The sequence below is a fragment of the Arachis ipaensis genome, chromosome B1 (genome assembly GCF_059453495.1).
Source record: "Arachis ipaensis isolate K30076 ecotype BB chromosome B1, ASM5945349v1, whole genome shotgun sequence".
Taxonomy (NCBI): domain Eukaryota; kingdom Viridiplantae; phylum Streptophyta; class Magnoliopsida; order Fabales; family Fabaceae; genus Arachis; species Arachis ipaensis.
The window spans coordinates 13985346-13998074 of NC_142436.1; the positions used below are offsets into that span (position 1 = coordinate 13985346).

General features: G+C 37.4%; 1 protein-coding gene across 1 annotated transcript; it reads right to left on the reverse strand.

Moving 5' to 3' along the window:
* Positions 1 to 513: 513 nt before the first annotated feature.
* LOC148575778 (oxidoreductase-like protein, amino-terminal protein) lies at positions 514 to 1189 on the reverse strand. Its single transcript, XM_088501063.1, has one exon. The coding sequence runs from the start codon at positions 1081 to 1083 to the stop codon at positions 733 to 735; it is 351 nt and encodes a 116-aa protein (XP_088357189.1). The 5' UTR covers positions 1084 to 1189; the 3' UTR covers positions 514 to 732.
* Between the last annotated feature and the right edge of the window lie 11540 nt (positions 1190 to 12729).

A 12729-nucleotide genomic window follows, 5' to 3' on the forward strand; every position in this document is an offset into this window, starting at 1 on the left:
CCAACACAGTTCACTATACTGCAGCAACCCTGAACTGAGAGCTTGAGGCTCATGAATTGAATAAGAGCTCAATATTCAGAGAGTTTTCAATAAGAGAAAAATAATTTCTTCTTTCACAATGACTTTAAAGCATTCATAATAAGTTATTTTAAACTCAAACTAATTTTATTCAAAGGCAACCAGGGTGTCATTCATGGTGAAGAGAACTGTAGGAGTTCCCGAACCCCAAAGAACTACCAAAGTTCTCAGAGAACTATAAAACTCCAAAATTATTTTATATAAGCATTGATAGAGAATCCCCATAACCCATCATTATTGAGCCAGGGAATTATGCAATGCTAAAATGCAGAGAGATTTATTCTCCTTCCCCACCATGCCATTCATAGATCAGAAAATTAAATAAATAAATAAATAAGTTCAGATATCATTCAAACACAAGGAATGTTCCTGCAATCTATCTTTCTAATCATAAAAAAAACGAAATTTTATTCCTACGAATCTGACAATTAAGAATAAAGAACATAAAAAACAAATTCATTCTATGTTCATGAAACTATGTTCTACAGCCAGACAATTTATAAATAAAAGATCCATACAACAACGTCAAGATCGTAATCTTGAAAGAATGGGCGTATTGTTACAACAAACCTTTGAATTGTGACATGTGAATTGTGAATTTCTAATTTAAAAATTAGGGGGAAATGTGAAAAAGAAAGGAAAAAAGAAATAGTACTAGGGTTTGTGGTTAGGGTCCTGTTTGTAGAGTCTATTGTATTCTTCGAGCTCGTCGTAGTACGTATCCCAAACGCAAGGGACGCAACCGCTGCCGCAACAATCGCCGGGCTCCGGCTTCTCCGGCGGCGGAGGGATATCTTTGGGGGAATTGTGCGGCGCCGGATCGGGCTTTTTGTCGGCCTCAGGTTTGGGCTGGATTGGGTGCGACGCGGGTGTAATGGAGGCGCGTGCACCCTGAGATGCCATGCGGAGAAAGAAGGGTGAGGGTGATTGGTGAAGACGAAGAGTATTGTTGCGATTGAAAGGGAGGACCTTTTGCGTGAAATAGGAGCAGGCTCCTGCTCTCATCGCCTCCAACACCACCTCATTCTATTATTTACCCTCTCAATTGATTCTATTGCTCCTCTTCTGTCCGCTCTCATCATTTTATATCGGATGATAATCCTCCCATCCCATCAACTTCCTCTTCTATTGGTACTCGCAAAAATGTAGCGATTTTAACTCTTAAAATATTTTGATGTTATGATTTTAAATAAATAAGTTAATTTTATAAAATTTCTATTAGATATAACAATTTTAAGATTTAAATCTTTTGTTAAGATTTTATATTTTATATATTTAATTTATTTTTTTAATTTTATATAAAATCTCAATTTTTTTTACTTGATTAAAATAAAAAAATAAATTGTGTTTAAAAATTTTTATTATTGATAAAAGTAATTTTAAAGTATACTAACCATCTGAAAAATTTAAAAACATGACAAAAAATTATATATTAAATATTAAATATATATTTTTATTAAAATTTTAAAAACTAAATTTTAATATAATTTTTTATAAATATTATAAAAAATTATTTTCATCTTTAAAATTTACTAATTTTATGTCAAGTAAATTTTTTTTAAAAAAATTTATTGTAAATAACTAAATTATTTTAAAAATAAAAAAATTAAAGATCGAATTTTATTCTAATTTTTTTTATATTTTTTAAATATTTATTTAAATATTGTTATAAAAATGTGAGCAATTTACCAAAATAAAATATTTGAGTTTTAATATTATCGAAATATAATTTTTGAAGTTTGGATACCAAAATGCAAATTTTGAGAAATCTATGCAAACCGCGAGAGAGGTCCCACGGATTCTGGATACATGTAAACCGTGGGTGGAGTTCCACGGTTTCTGTTGGAGTGTGCAATTAAGCATAAACCGCGGTCGTGGGCATCCTCATCTTGAATCATCTCATCTAGCCATCACTACTCCCGGTCAGTCACCCGGGTCGCCTCTCCACACGCCTGTTATCAGGCACATGGGGCATCGGTACCCGAGGGGGGCCTGTGACGACCCTCTCTGGATGGCCTCCTGAGTGATCACCTCCACCCTGGGATCGGCAAATGAAAAATCTGGCGACAGAAACCTATGGGCTACCCTGTACCACCAGTGCAAAAACTCGGCCGATGGCCCGGGATCAGCCACCCGGGAGACACTCAAAACAGCGTCCACTCTGTTTTGCCAACTCAGATGCCACACCTGATAGTATGCCGGAAACCACCTATCCCCGCCCCTACCGTCCTTGGCATGAAGCCGGTCAATATTTGATGCCGTCTCAGGCACGTGCTGAACGCCACTGAGTTGTGGCAACACCCTATCCACCTGGTGCCACTCAATGACGGCGAAGTAAATCAGACTAGTACATGCGCGCCATAACCGACTATGCTCCTCGGCTAGAATCTCTGGATGAACAACGGCCAGCACGTCCAACGCAGCATAAGGCTCCCAGATAATCTGCAAATGTTTACAGCATGATCCATTAGTGCATTAAATACTTATCAACAAGGAAAAAAGGAGCTAAAATTGGAAACAATAAACACAAAACTTACATCTCGGTCACCTAAGCGGTCCAACGCAAGCCGACACTGGATGACTCTCTCCTTCCTGCGGTCGGATGTCGGTAAATACGTGGCCCACCTGAACTAAGATAGTGTTAAATAAACATATAAACTGATAACAGCTAAGTTAATTACTTGAACCTTAACAGCTGAGTGGATAGCAGCATCATAATATATGCCCGTAAATATATCCGTACAGTATCCTCAGAGGCATCCTACGGCAGCACCCTGAATCTCTCATGGAACCAGGTGAAGTGAACCGTAAACTGCTTCACCTTATTCGGCGGGGGAAGCTCGCCAAAGAGTTCCTGAAACCACTCCCAAGTAGGTCGGCCATCCTCCATCAGCTTCTCAAAATCTGTCAGGCACCCGGATACAGGTAAACCATCAACGGGCAACCCCAACTGGTATGCGACATCCTGCAGTGTGATTGTGCACTCCTCGAATGGCATGTGAAAGGTGTGCGTCTCAGGACGCCACCTCTCAATGAATGCGCTGACGAGGGGTTCATCCAACCAGAACCACCGCGTGTTGAGCCTCGCCAGGTGGTACAGACCTGCCCTCTCCAAATACGGTATGATCCTGTCATGCAAAGGCATGTTCTGTTGCCTCCGGACACTGGTGATGCACCTACTAGGCTATAACATGTGCGAAACCAAAACCAAGTGAGATTGCATCACTCACAACTATTCTAGGTTCAAATTAATAAGGCTTTAATATAAGACACAAATCTTTAATTCAACGTAAGCAAATACTAAACATAACATGATAAGAAAGCTAAAATACAACACTTATAATTTTTTAAATTTAAGAATGCAAATATAACCATTAGGTTCAAGTTACAAAATTTACTCTTTAAAGTTACCTGTTTAAAAGTTCAAATTTCAAAAATTAGTTTTCAAACATGAATGCTTAGGTAGCATTTGTTTTCGGAGATAGGACACGAAAACATGGACACGGAGACATGGACAGCACATCTTTAAAAAGTGTTTGGAAGCAAAGACATGGACACTGAACAGTACATATTGTCTCCGATACAGTTTTTTATACTTTTGTGTCCACTCTTTTACGAAGGACAATGATGGACACGGAATTTGGAAGAGGGACGCGAACTTTTTTTATGATTTTTTTTCTTTTTTGTCCATAGATATTTTTTATTATTCCACTATTACCCCCTTCTTATTTTTCCTAATTTGCGTTGTTCTCAGAAAAGTACTTTCTTCTTCATGCTCTTTTTCTATCTCTACATTCTCCTTCTTTCTCTTTTTTCAAGTACTCTCTCCTTTTTGTAGAAATTTTTATTGGGCTAGATAATTTCTTTTTTCTTATTGTTCATTTTAACCTTATATTATATTATTTGATTTGTAATGAAAATAATAACAAAAAATAATAACTTTTGAAAGATAAATATTATAAAGGTAAAATTGATCTTTTAAAATACTAAAAAATAATTTATAAGTTGTAATTGATTTATATAATTTTAAAAAAATCAATTTTTTGAAAAGAAAAATCAGTTTTTAGATAAAAAAAAATTTGGTTTTCTAAATAAAAATAGATTTTTATGTGCAAAAACTAATTTTTTTCATGTAAAAACGGATTCTTTTTTAAAACTGATTTTGTATTTAAAATTAATTTGGCTTATTATCCTAAACGAAATTTTTTATTAATCAAACTCAGATTTATTTTTTTGTTAATATTACCCATATGTATTCCTACATATTAATAATAAATTTAAAAATAAAATAATTATATTTATAAATTTTATTTTAATATAAATATTATTATATAATTTTTTATTAAAATTTTTGGCCCTTTCAAATATTTTGTTCAAGTCCCCATTGTCTGTACTCCTACGTACTCTCATTCCCTATTAAATTAATTTATACCAGAAAATTTAAAATCATATGGCTATTTTAGTCATTTCATATAATATTTTGGTCTTATCCATGTGTATCCAAATATAATATTGGCACAAAGAATAACTTTTAATGTCTCTGTCCTATTGTCTTGTCATATTCTGTCCTGTCTCTAAAAACAAACGCTATCTTAGGAAACAACAAATTTGAGTTTGAACCCTATGTCTTAAATACGAGAGGAACATCACTCTACTTAAACATTTAGACCTATCTCCTAATTTTAAAATCCTAATTCTAATTAACAAATCCTAATCCTAAATAACCCTTGTCCTATACTACATTTTTCTGTTATATGAAATACAATAAATAAAAGATAGCAGGCTTACCTCTTCGTTGATGCTGCCGGCTACGTGCGCAACACCGTTCAGACGGTAAAGACTGCGTTCATCTGCCATGATCCCAGCCCAAGAAGAATCCGAATCACTCCACTTTTTCTCCACCTCCTCTCTCTAGAAACGTTACTCTCTCTCTCTCTAGAAACTTGGAAGTATTTCGAAATGAATAATCTACTGCACCCCTTTCACGTATTTATAGTAGAGCATAAACCGCTGGACCCCTTCCACAGTTTATGCTCATTTTAGCTTCCAATAGAAACCGTAAAACCCCTACCATAGTTTTTATACAAATACGTTTTGAACGTAAACTATGGAACCCCATCCACTGTTTACATGTATCTAGAATCCATGGGACCCCTCCCGTAATTTGTATAGATTTTTAAAAAAAAATGTATTTTGATATCCAAACTTCAAAAGTTGTATTTCGGTAATATTAAAACTCAAATATTTTATTTTAGTAAATTGTCCTAAAAATATAGATCAAATGAATATAATATTTATTAAATACAAAAAAAAAAATTTGTCGCTTATAAAAAAATTAATATTTACTGATTATTTTTAGAAAAATAACAAAAAAGTTAATGAATATTAATTAATTTAGAATTACTCTAAGTAAATTTCTATTTTATGTAAGTTCTCGATAGTTATTCACGTCTGTTTGGTCGTCTCTTCTTAGTATCGAAGGAGACTAAATTGTCTTAAATTTTAGAATTTAATGTGAGCTAAGCCTCAGAGTGGTCCCTGAAGTTACACTCGTGCTTCATAGTAGTCCCTAAAATTATTAATTACCCAAATTGGTACCTGAAGTTAAACGCCGTGACTCAGTGTTGTCCTTCCGGCACATTTCCTCCAGGTGGCGTCATCGGAAAGCTGATGTGGCTAATTTGGTGACACGCGGGCAAGGCTAACGGCTAGCTGAGGTGGAAGAACGAATTTTATTGACTCAATTTGGTCCCTAATTCGAAGTTTAAAATCCCTAATTCCCAAATCTGAAGATCAACCTCCAGTGCTCTTCTCTTCTCTTCTGGTCTCTTCCGTTGGTTTTTCTGCAGCATCTTGATACCCAGACGACAATCGCTAGCGCGAGCAATGCTGCTGGAAGCTCGAACAACCCACGATCGTTTGGAAGCATCATGAGAAGAATGAACAGGAACAGGAATTCGCGTTTGCCAGAATGGTGCAGATGCGGTTTGAGACCAGTGCTGTGATGGTCAATGACGGATTCTAATCCAGGGAGACCCTTCGTGGGTTGCCCAAACTACAATGTAAGTGGTTGTTGTTGTTGTTGTTTGCTGTAATTTTGGATATAAATTTGGTTGATTCTTTTACCTTGGTGTAGACTGTAGGCAAGAAGTGGTGTGGTTTGTTTATGTGGATTGATAAAATTCTTGAAGAAGATGTGATCACATGTGATGGTAGAGCAAGCCCTTCAATTGACAATGAAAAATAGAAGATGAAGTTTGCTTGGAAACTTGGAAGATTAGAGTCTGAAGTTAGGGTTCTAAAAGTGGGTGGAGTTTTGGTGTTTGTATTTATGCTGCTGGTTACAGTAGCTATTCTTATCTTAAAGTTAGATAGGCAGTTTGGCCAATTGTATCTGGAAAGAAACACATGAATTGTGCATGTTGTTGCTGTAGTTGTACCTGTCAGTTTGTTTGAAAGAAATGAAAATTAAAGTGATTGAGACTAGTGTGCTTGCATATGTTGTCAATAAAATAGGAGTTTATAGTGTTTGGAAAGCATCTTAATTGCATATGAGAGTGCAAAATAAAACCAAAAATCTGTCACAGATCTCTTCAAGAAAGTCATAATTCATATTTCATATTGTAGTGATTACATCCAAAATAAGGCATTATAAAGCCAGAACAATAGTCACCAACTATATCAGAGTTTTCAAAAAATAAGTGTCATAAGTTTTCAATCTCCAACACTGGAATTGTAAGCAAGAAAGCATACACAGTACATTACTTCAGTAAAACAGAGAAATAAAGACACCATACTGTCCCTAAATACAAAAAACTAAGTCACTAATTCTTGGTTCTGGGTGGCTTGAATCCCGGATTAGGCACAAATCGCATTGCTGGTAGATTCGTTGCTGTTTCAGTGCTTGCAGACTGATTGCTTGTTGGGAGAGTGCTTGCAGATGGAGTGGTTGCAGATGAAATACTTGCAGATGGAGGAGATAGAGTGCTTGCAGATGAGGTGCTGGATGGTTGGGTGGTAGCACTGGGTGTGGACAACTTTCTCTTAGGAGGCAGTTTGGATGGCCGAACAGCAGGTTGTTGCACCTATGTATGAAACACCAAAAATTTAAAGTGACTAAGAAAAATTAATGTATGACCACAATACATGTATATATATGGGTAAATAATATTACCCACCTGTTGCGAGTCATCAGTTTCTGACATAATAGGCTGACTAAGATCAACCTGAATCTCAACCTGATCCTGTGACACAGCTGGGGAATCACCACCATTTACAGCAGCAGTTGGAGCAGAATTATTGACCTCACCTCCATTAGCATTAGAATTAGCAGCAGCAGCAGCCGCCGCCACAGCAGCTGATTCTTCATCAACGGCCCTCTTATGACAGTTCCTCTTTGTGTGACCAGATTCACCACAATAGCGACAATGTCCTTTTTTATGAACTCTTTTCATTGAGGTCTTCTGCTTCTTGCCTTTACTTGGCTCCTCATCAGCATCCTTTCTTCTTTTCTTCTTGATTGGCCCTGGCTTCTTCTTGAACTTTGTTGCTTGAGGTCTATTATAAGGTGATTTCTCCCACAGTGCCTGGCCAGAAATTGGATTTATATGGAAGCCATAGGTGTTGTTGTATGCTTGCATGGTCAACCAGCTATGACAGAATTCATCTGGCCTTCTACCAGCCCTGGCCAAAGCAGCACATGCATGCACACATGGCATCCCTACATAGAACATCACAGCCATACATAAACATAATTCGAACTGCAAATCGAAAATAAAAAAATTAAAAAATATGCATAAAAATTCATACCACTTAGTTGCCAAAAACCACAGGTGCATGATCTCTTGCCTAAGTCCACAGCCATATTTGTAGGCCACCCATGAACTTCAAATATTTCGTAATCTGAATCACCAGACCACATGGGAACCCATTTTTTTTATTCCTTTCTTATCTTTTCCAACCTACTTCTCTGTATTGGAGGTAGAATCCCGTCATTGTTCCTCAACTTCACCTTGTTCCTGGCTATAGATCTCATGATGTACATCCTGACCTCCTCCAGCAGTGTGATAATAGGCTTGGCTCTAGGGTCCTTGATCCGTGAGTTGAAAACCTCACATGCATTATTGCAGATATTGTCCATTTTTGGTGCAATGCTGAAGAATGCCCTGCGCCATGAATTCTTTGGCCATTTGCATAGATAACTCCAAGCATCCTTATTTAGCTTTTCCAATTTTTTCATCCCTTCCACAAATCCCTCTTGAGTCGTAGACCTTGCACACTCCTAAAGCAAACCTCTAAGTTGATTATCCTTCCACTGTTTGTTGAAGTTCCTCCATAAATGCCATACACAGAATCTGTGATGGACATTTGGGAACACATCCTGAACTGCATGAATTAGACCCTGCAAATCCAACAAGCCAGTCACAAAGTTTCAAATCGAGCCTCAAAATGGTCCCTAATGTTATTTTAATGAACTCATAGTGGTCCCTAAAGTTGTGTAAGTGACATCAACTTGGTCCTTAGCTTAGCTGAGTACACAGATACTACCTCCTATAATGCAACCATCAACTATGCAGCATACAACAATTACTCAATCTAAGTAAACAGATTTGTGTTTATAAAGCAGCAGATATTCAATTCAACAATTATTTAATTCACACAACTTGGTCCTTAGCTTAGCTGAGTACACAGATACTACCCCCTATAATGCAACCATCAACTATGCAGCATACAACAATTACTCAATCTAAGTAAACAGATTTGTGTTTATAAACCAGCAGATATTCAATTCAACAATTATTTAATTTACACAACAATTATTCAATTTATACTACTATTATTCACTACACAGCAGCAGGTATATCTAAGAATGACAACTGTTAGTTAGGATAACTAGCAATAGATATGCATACCTTTTGCATGTCTGAAATAAAACACCAACCATGTTGCTTGTAGTCACCCAAGTCTTGGTGCAGCAATTCCAGAAACCATCGCCAATTCTCCGTGTTTTCGATGGACACTATTGCATAAGCAATCACATAAATGTGATTGTTTGCGTCTTGACCAATTGCAGAGAGGATTTGACCACCATGTTTTGTTTTTAGAAATGCTCCATCCAACCCTATAAGTGGTCTGCAGCCAGCCTTGAACCCTCTTTTACACCCATCAAGGCAAATGTACATCCTATCAAAGGTTGGATCTTCATCAGGATTGGGATGAGGTGTAACACCAATACTCACAGTGGAGCCAGGATTAGTTTTTAGTAATGTCAACCCGTAATCCCTAACCATACCATACTGGGCAGTAGCATCTCCATAAACTATGGCCCTAGCATCCCCTAGAGCCCTTGTCAGTGAAGACTTGTTGAGGTCCAAGTCGCACTTGCTCTTAAAGTACTGGGCAGCTTCACAATGTCTAAGGTTGGGATATTTTCTTAATTTCCTAACCAGTTTGCAACCCAGCCACTTCCTATTAGCTAGCTTGTTCTTAGTCTCTCTAGGACAAGTGTGATCGTCCATAAATGTCTTGATCTGCCAGCAGTTACCCTCACTGTCCATGGAAGCATATACTACCCAGCCACACTCCTCTCCCTTACAAACAGCCCTCATCCTTAAATTGTCATTCTTCTTCCACCAGATCCACCTTCCCTCCTGGATACAGTACTCACAAATAGCTTCCTTGAATTTCATCTTAGAATTAAATTTCATCCCAACCTTTAGTTTAAGCTCACCAAACCTTCCTCCTTCCCTAAATACCGGAAACACCTCATCTGACTCAACCTCGTCTAACTCATCCTCAGAGTTCGGTGGAGTCTTCATTTCCTCAGAGTGTCAAGACTCTCCACCATCAGATTCATCATAGCTCCATCTTGAGCATCATAATATGCTCCCGTTTCACCAACCTTCGGAATCGGGCCAAAGAAGAATTCATCATCTTCAGACCCTGACTCTGCACACACAATCCCATCATCCTCAAGCATAACTGAACTCTTTTCATTAACTTCTTTAGCATCACTCTTCTTTCCAGTTGATCTCTGCCCAACCACTTCTTCTTCCTCACTAGAGACATCATCAGCAGCAGGCCTATACGGTTCGTCCTCTACACTGTCATAACTGTCATGGGAGTCTGAAGATTCTTTCTCACTAGACAAGCTAACAAACACAGTCTCAGGATCCTTTCCCTTAACAGATGCTCTTCCAAAAGTTCCAGTTGCAGCTGATCTTGTTAAAGGCCTCCTAGCATGTAATGCTGCATTCTTTACTTTCTGAGGGCCTTTCTTTGGTATATCAGACCTCCTTGATTTTTGTGATGTTGATCTTGTTACAGGTTTTGAAGTGGACTGGGCCGTTGACTTTGGTGGTGGGTTGGGCTTCATAGTAGGAGTAGCAGTGGATTGGCCCAGTCTTTTTGGTCGTGGGTTGGGCTTAGAAGTAGTGGCAACTATGGGTTTGGCCATTGTTTTTGGTGGTGGGGTGGGCTTAACACTGGGAGCAGCAGCTGTGGGTGCTGCCATTTTTTTGGGTGGTGATTTGGAATAACTAACAGAAGTTGCAGTAGTGTGACTCTTATGCTTTGGTCCTGAAATACCTTTACCAGTAGGCATAGTTGGGGGGATTGTTGTTGGAGTAGGAATTGTGTTCATTGCTTCTGAGGTTGGAATTGGTGGTGATGTGGTGGAAATTGTATTGGCTGTCACATTGATGCTGGGGTATGTATGTGGAATAGGGTCTGGTAGCACTATCAACTCCTTGCCTTTGGATGATGCTAGTCCTGTTTTCTCATCAAACACAGGTTCAGAGACCCCATGTTCATAATACACATGGACAACTCCCTTGTTGGTCTGAGCAGTATAACACATCTCCATGAGCTTTTTGTCATGTGTCAAAGCTCTAAGCCCTCTTTGCAATGGTCTATTAGGCACCAGCCACCAACAGTGAGTCACATTGTCATACCCAAGTGTCTTATAGTAGTCTCGGATAAAAAATACATCCGCAGTGTCTACGTCAACTCTCGGCAACTCAAAAATCTGTCCACCACTGTAATTCACAGTTCCATCACGCTCTGTGACGAATAAGCCTCCATGGTGAAATATGATGGTAATCCAAGGATCTCCCATCTGCAATTTAGAAACAAAATTTCATGATCAACCTCATCATCTTCAACCATATTAACAAGTTGGAAACCACATTAACTGTAAATGCAGCAAAGCATAATAGATAAGAAATAGCATTTTCCCATGACAAACAGCCCTCATACAGTCAACACCTTCATTAGCCTAACCACTCTGAAAACTAGTTGCGATCAAACCCTAGCTAAATATTGCGAAACACAAATATGCATACCCACAGATAACACTCCAAAAAATCGTTTCTAACTACTGAAGAGATTAAACTAACAACCTTAACAAAAAACAGAGCATTCCTTATATCACATTATATTTTTTCTTTTTTCCTTACCTTTTCCAGAGAGACGGGTCTTCGATACAGTCTTCGTTTGAGGCAGATGATGATATCCGATCCTATATAGCAGTCGTGCTCCACAGAAATCGCAACAATTACCACAATCCAACCACCGCCATTGACGAGTAAAGGGGAGCAGGGGTTTGTGTTGTATTTTGAGGGAGGGAAGACAATGCGTTATGTTAACGTTTGATGGGGGAGTCTTCAAAACCAACTTTTGGAGTGAAACGACATCGTTTTCGGCCATTTACGCGCCACCAAAAAAACTACGTCGTTTTAGCCTTGCCCGCGTGTCACCAAATTAGCCACATCAGCTTTCTGATGACGCCACCTGGAGGAAATGTGCCGGAAGGACAACACTGAGTCCCGACGTTTAATTTCAGGTACCAATTTGGGTAATTAATAATTTTAGGGACTACTATGAAGTACGAGTGTAACTTCAGGAACCACTCTGAGACTTAGCTCAATTTAATGTACTTATAATAAAATTTGTGTAGGGTTTATTTTTTTAATAGACATATTAAAAGTTTGATTAAAAACAATAAAAGAATTAGTCTATTCAACAAGAATAATTTCGAAGACTTCTAATTAATAAATAAAAAGTTATTAAGAATCAAAACATTTAATTTAAAATTTTTAAAAACTAATTTAAATATTTACTCGTTTATAAATATCTTTAGACTTATTCATGAATGAATTTTTTCTATTATTGTTTGAATAAGTCTACTTTCTCTCAATGGCGGCATATTTATTTGTTTAGTCCTAAAATTTCTTTCTTCATTTTTCAATTATATATGCTGTTGATGATGGTGGTGTTGAATAAAACGGAATATTAGAAAATTAACAATTTTAATTGAAAAAAATAGAAATTAATTAATATTAACTTAAATATAAATAAATTTGAAAGAAAGGATAAAAATACACTTAAAAGTTCATACGCTGGATATGACTACACTTTAATCATTTAATGAATCACGCGTACATATTATTTATACACTCCAGCAGACACATTCACCTTTTTGGCCATCCGCATGTGGCGTCGTTAAATGATTAAAGTTTAGTCGTGTCCAGCGTGTGAATTTTCAAGTGTATTTTTGTCTTTTCTTCCTAAAAAAATAAACATGAAAATACTGTATCCGCCAAAGTATATAAATAATGTGCACATGTGACTCATTAAATGATTAAAGTGTAG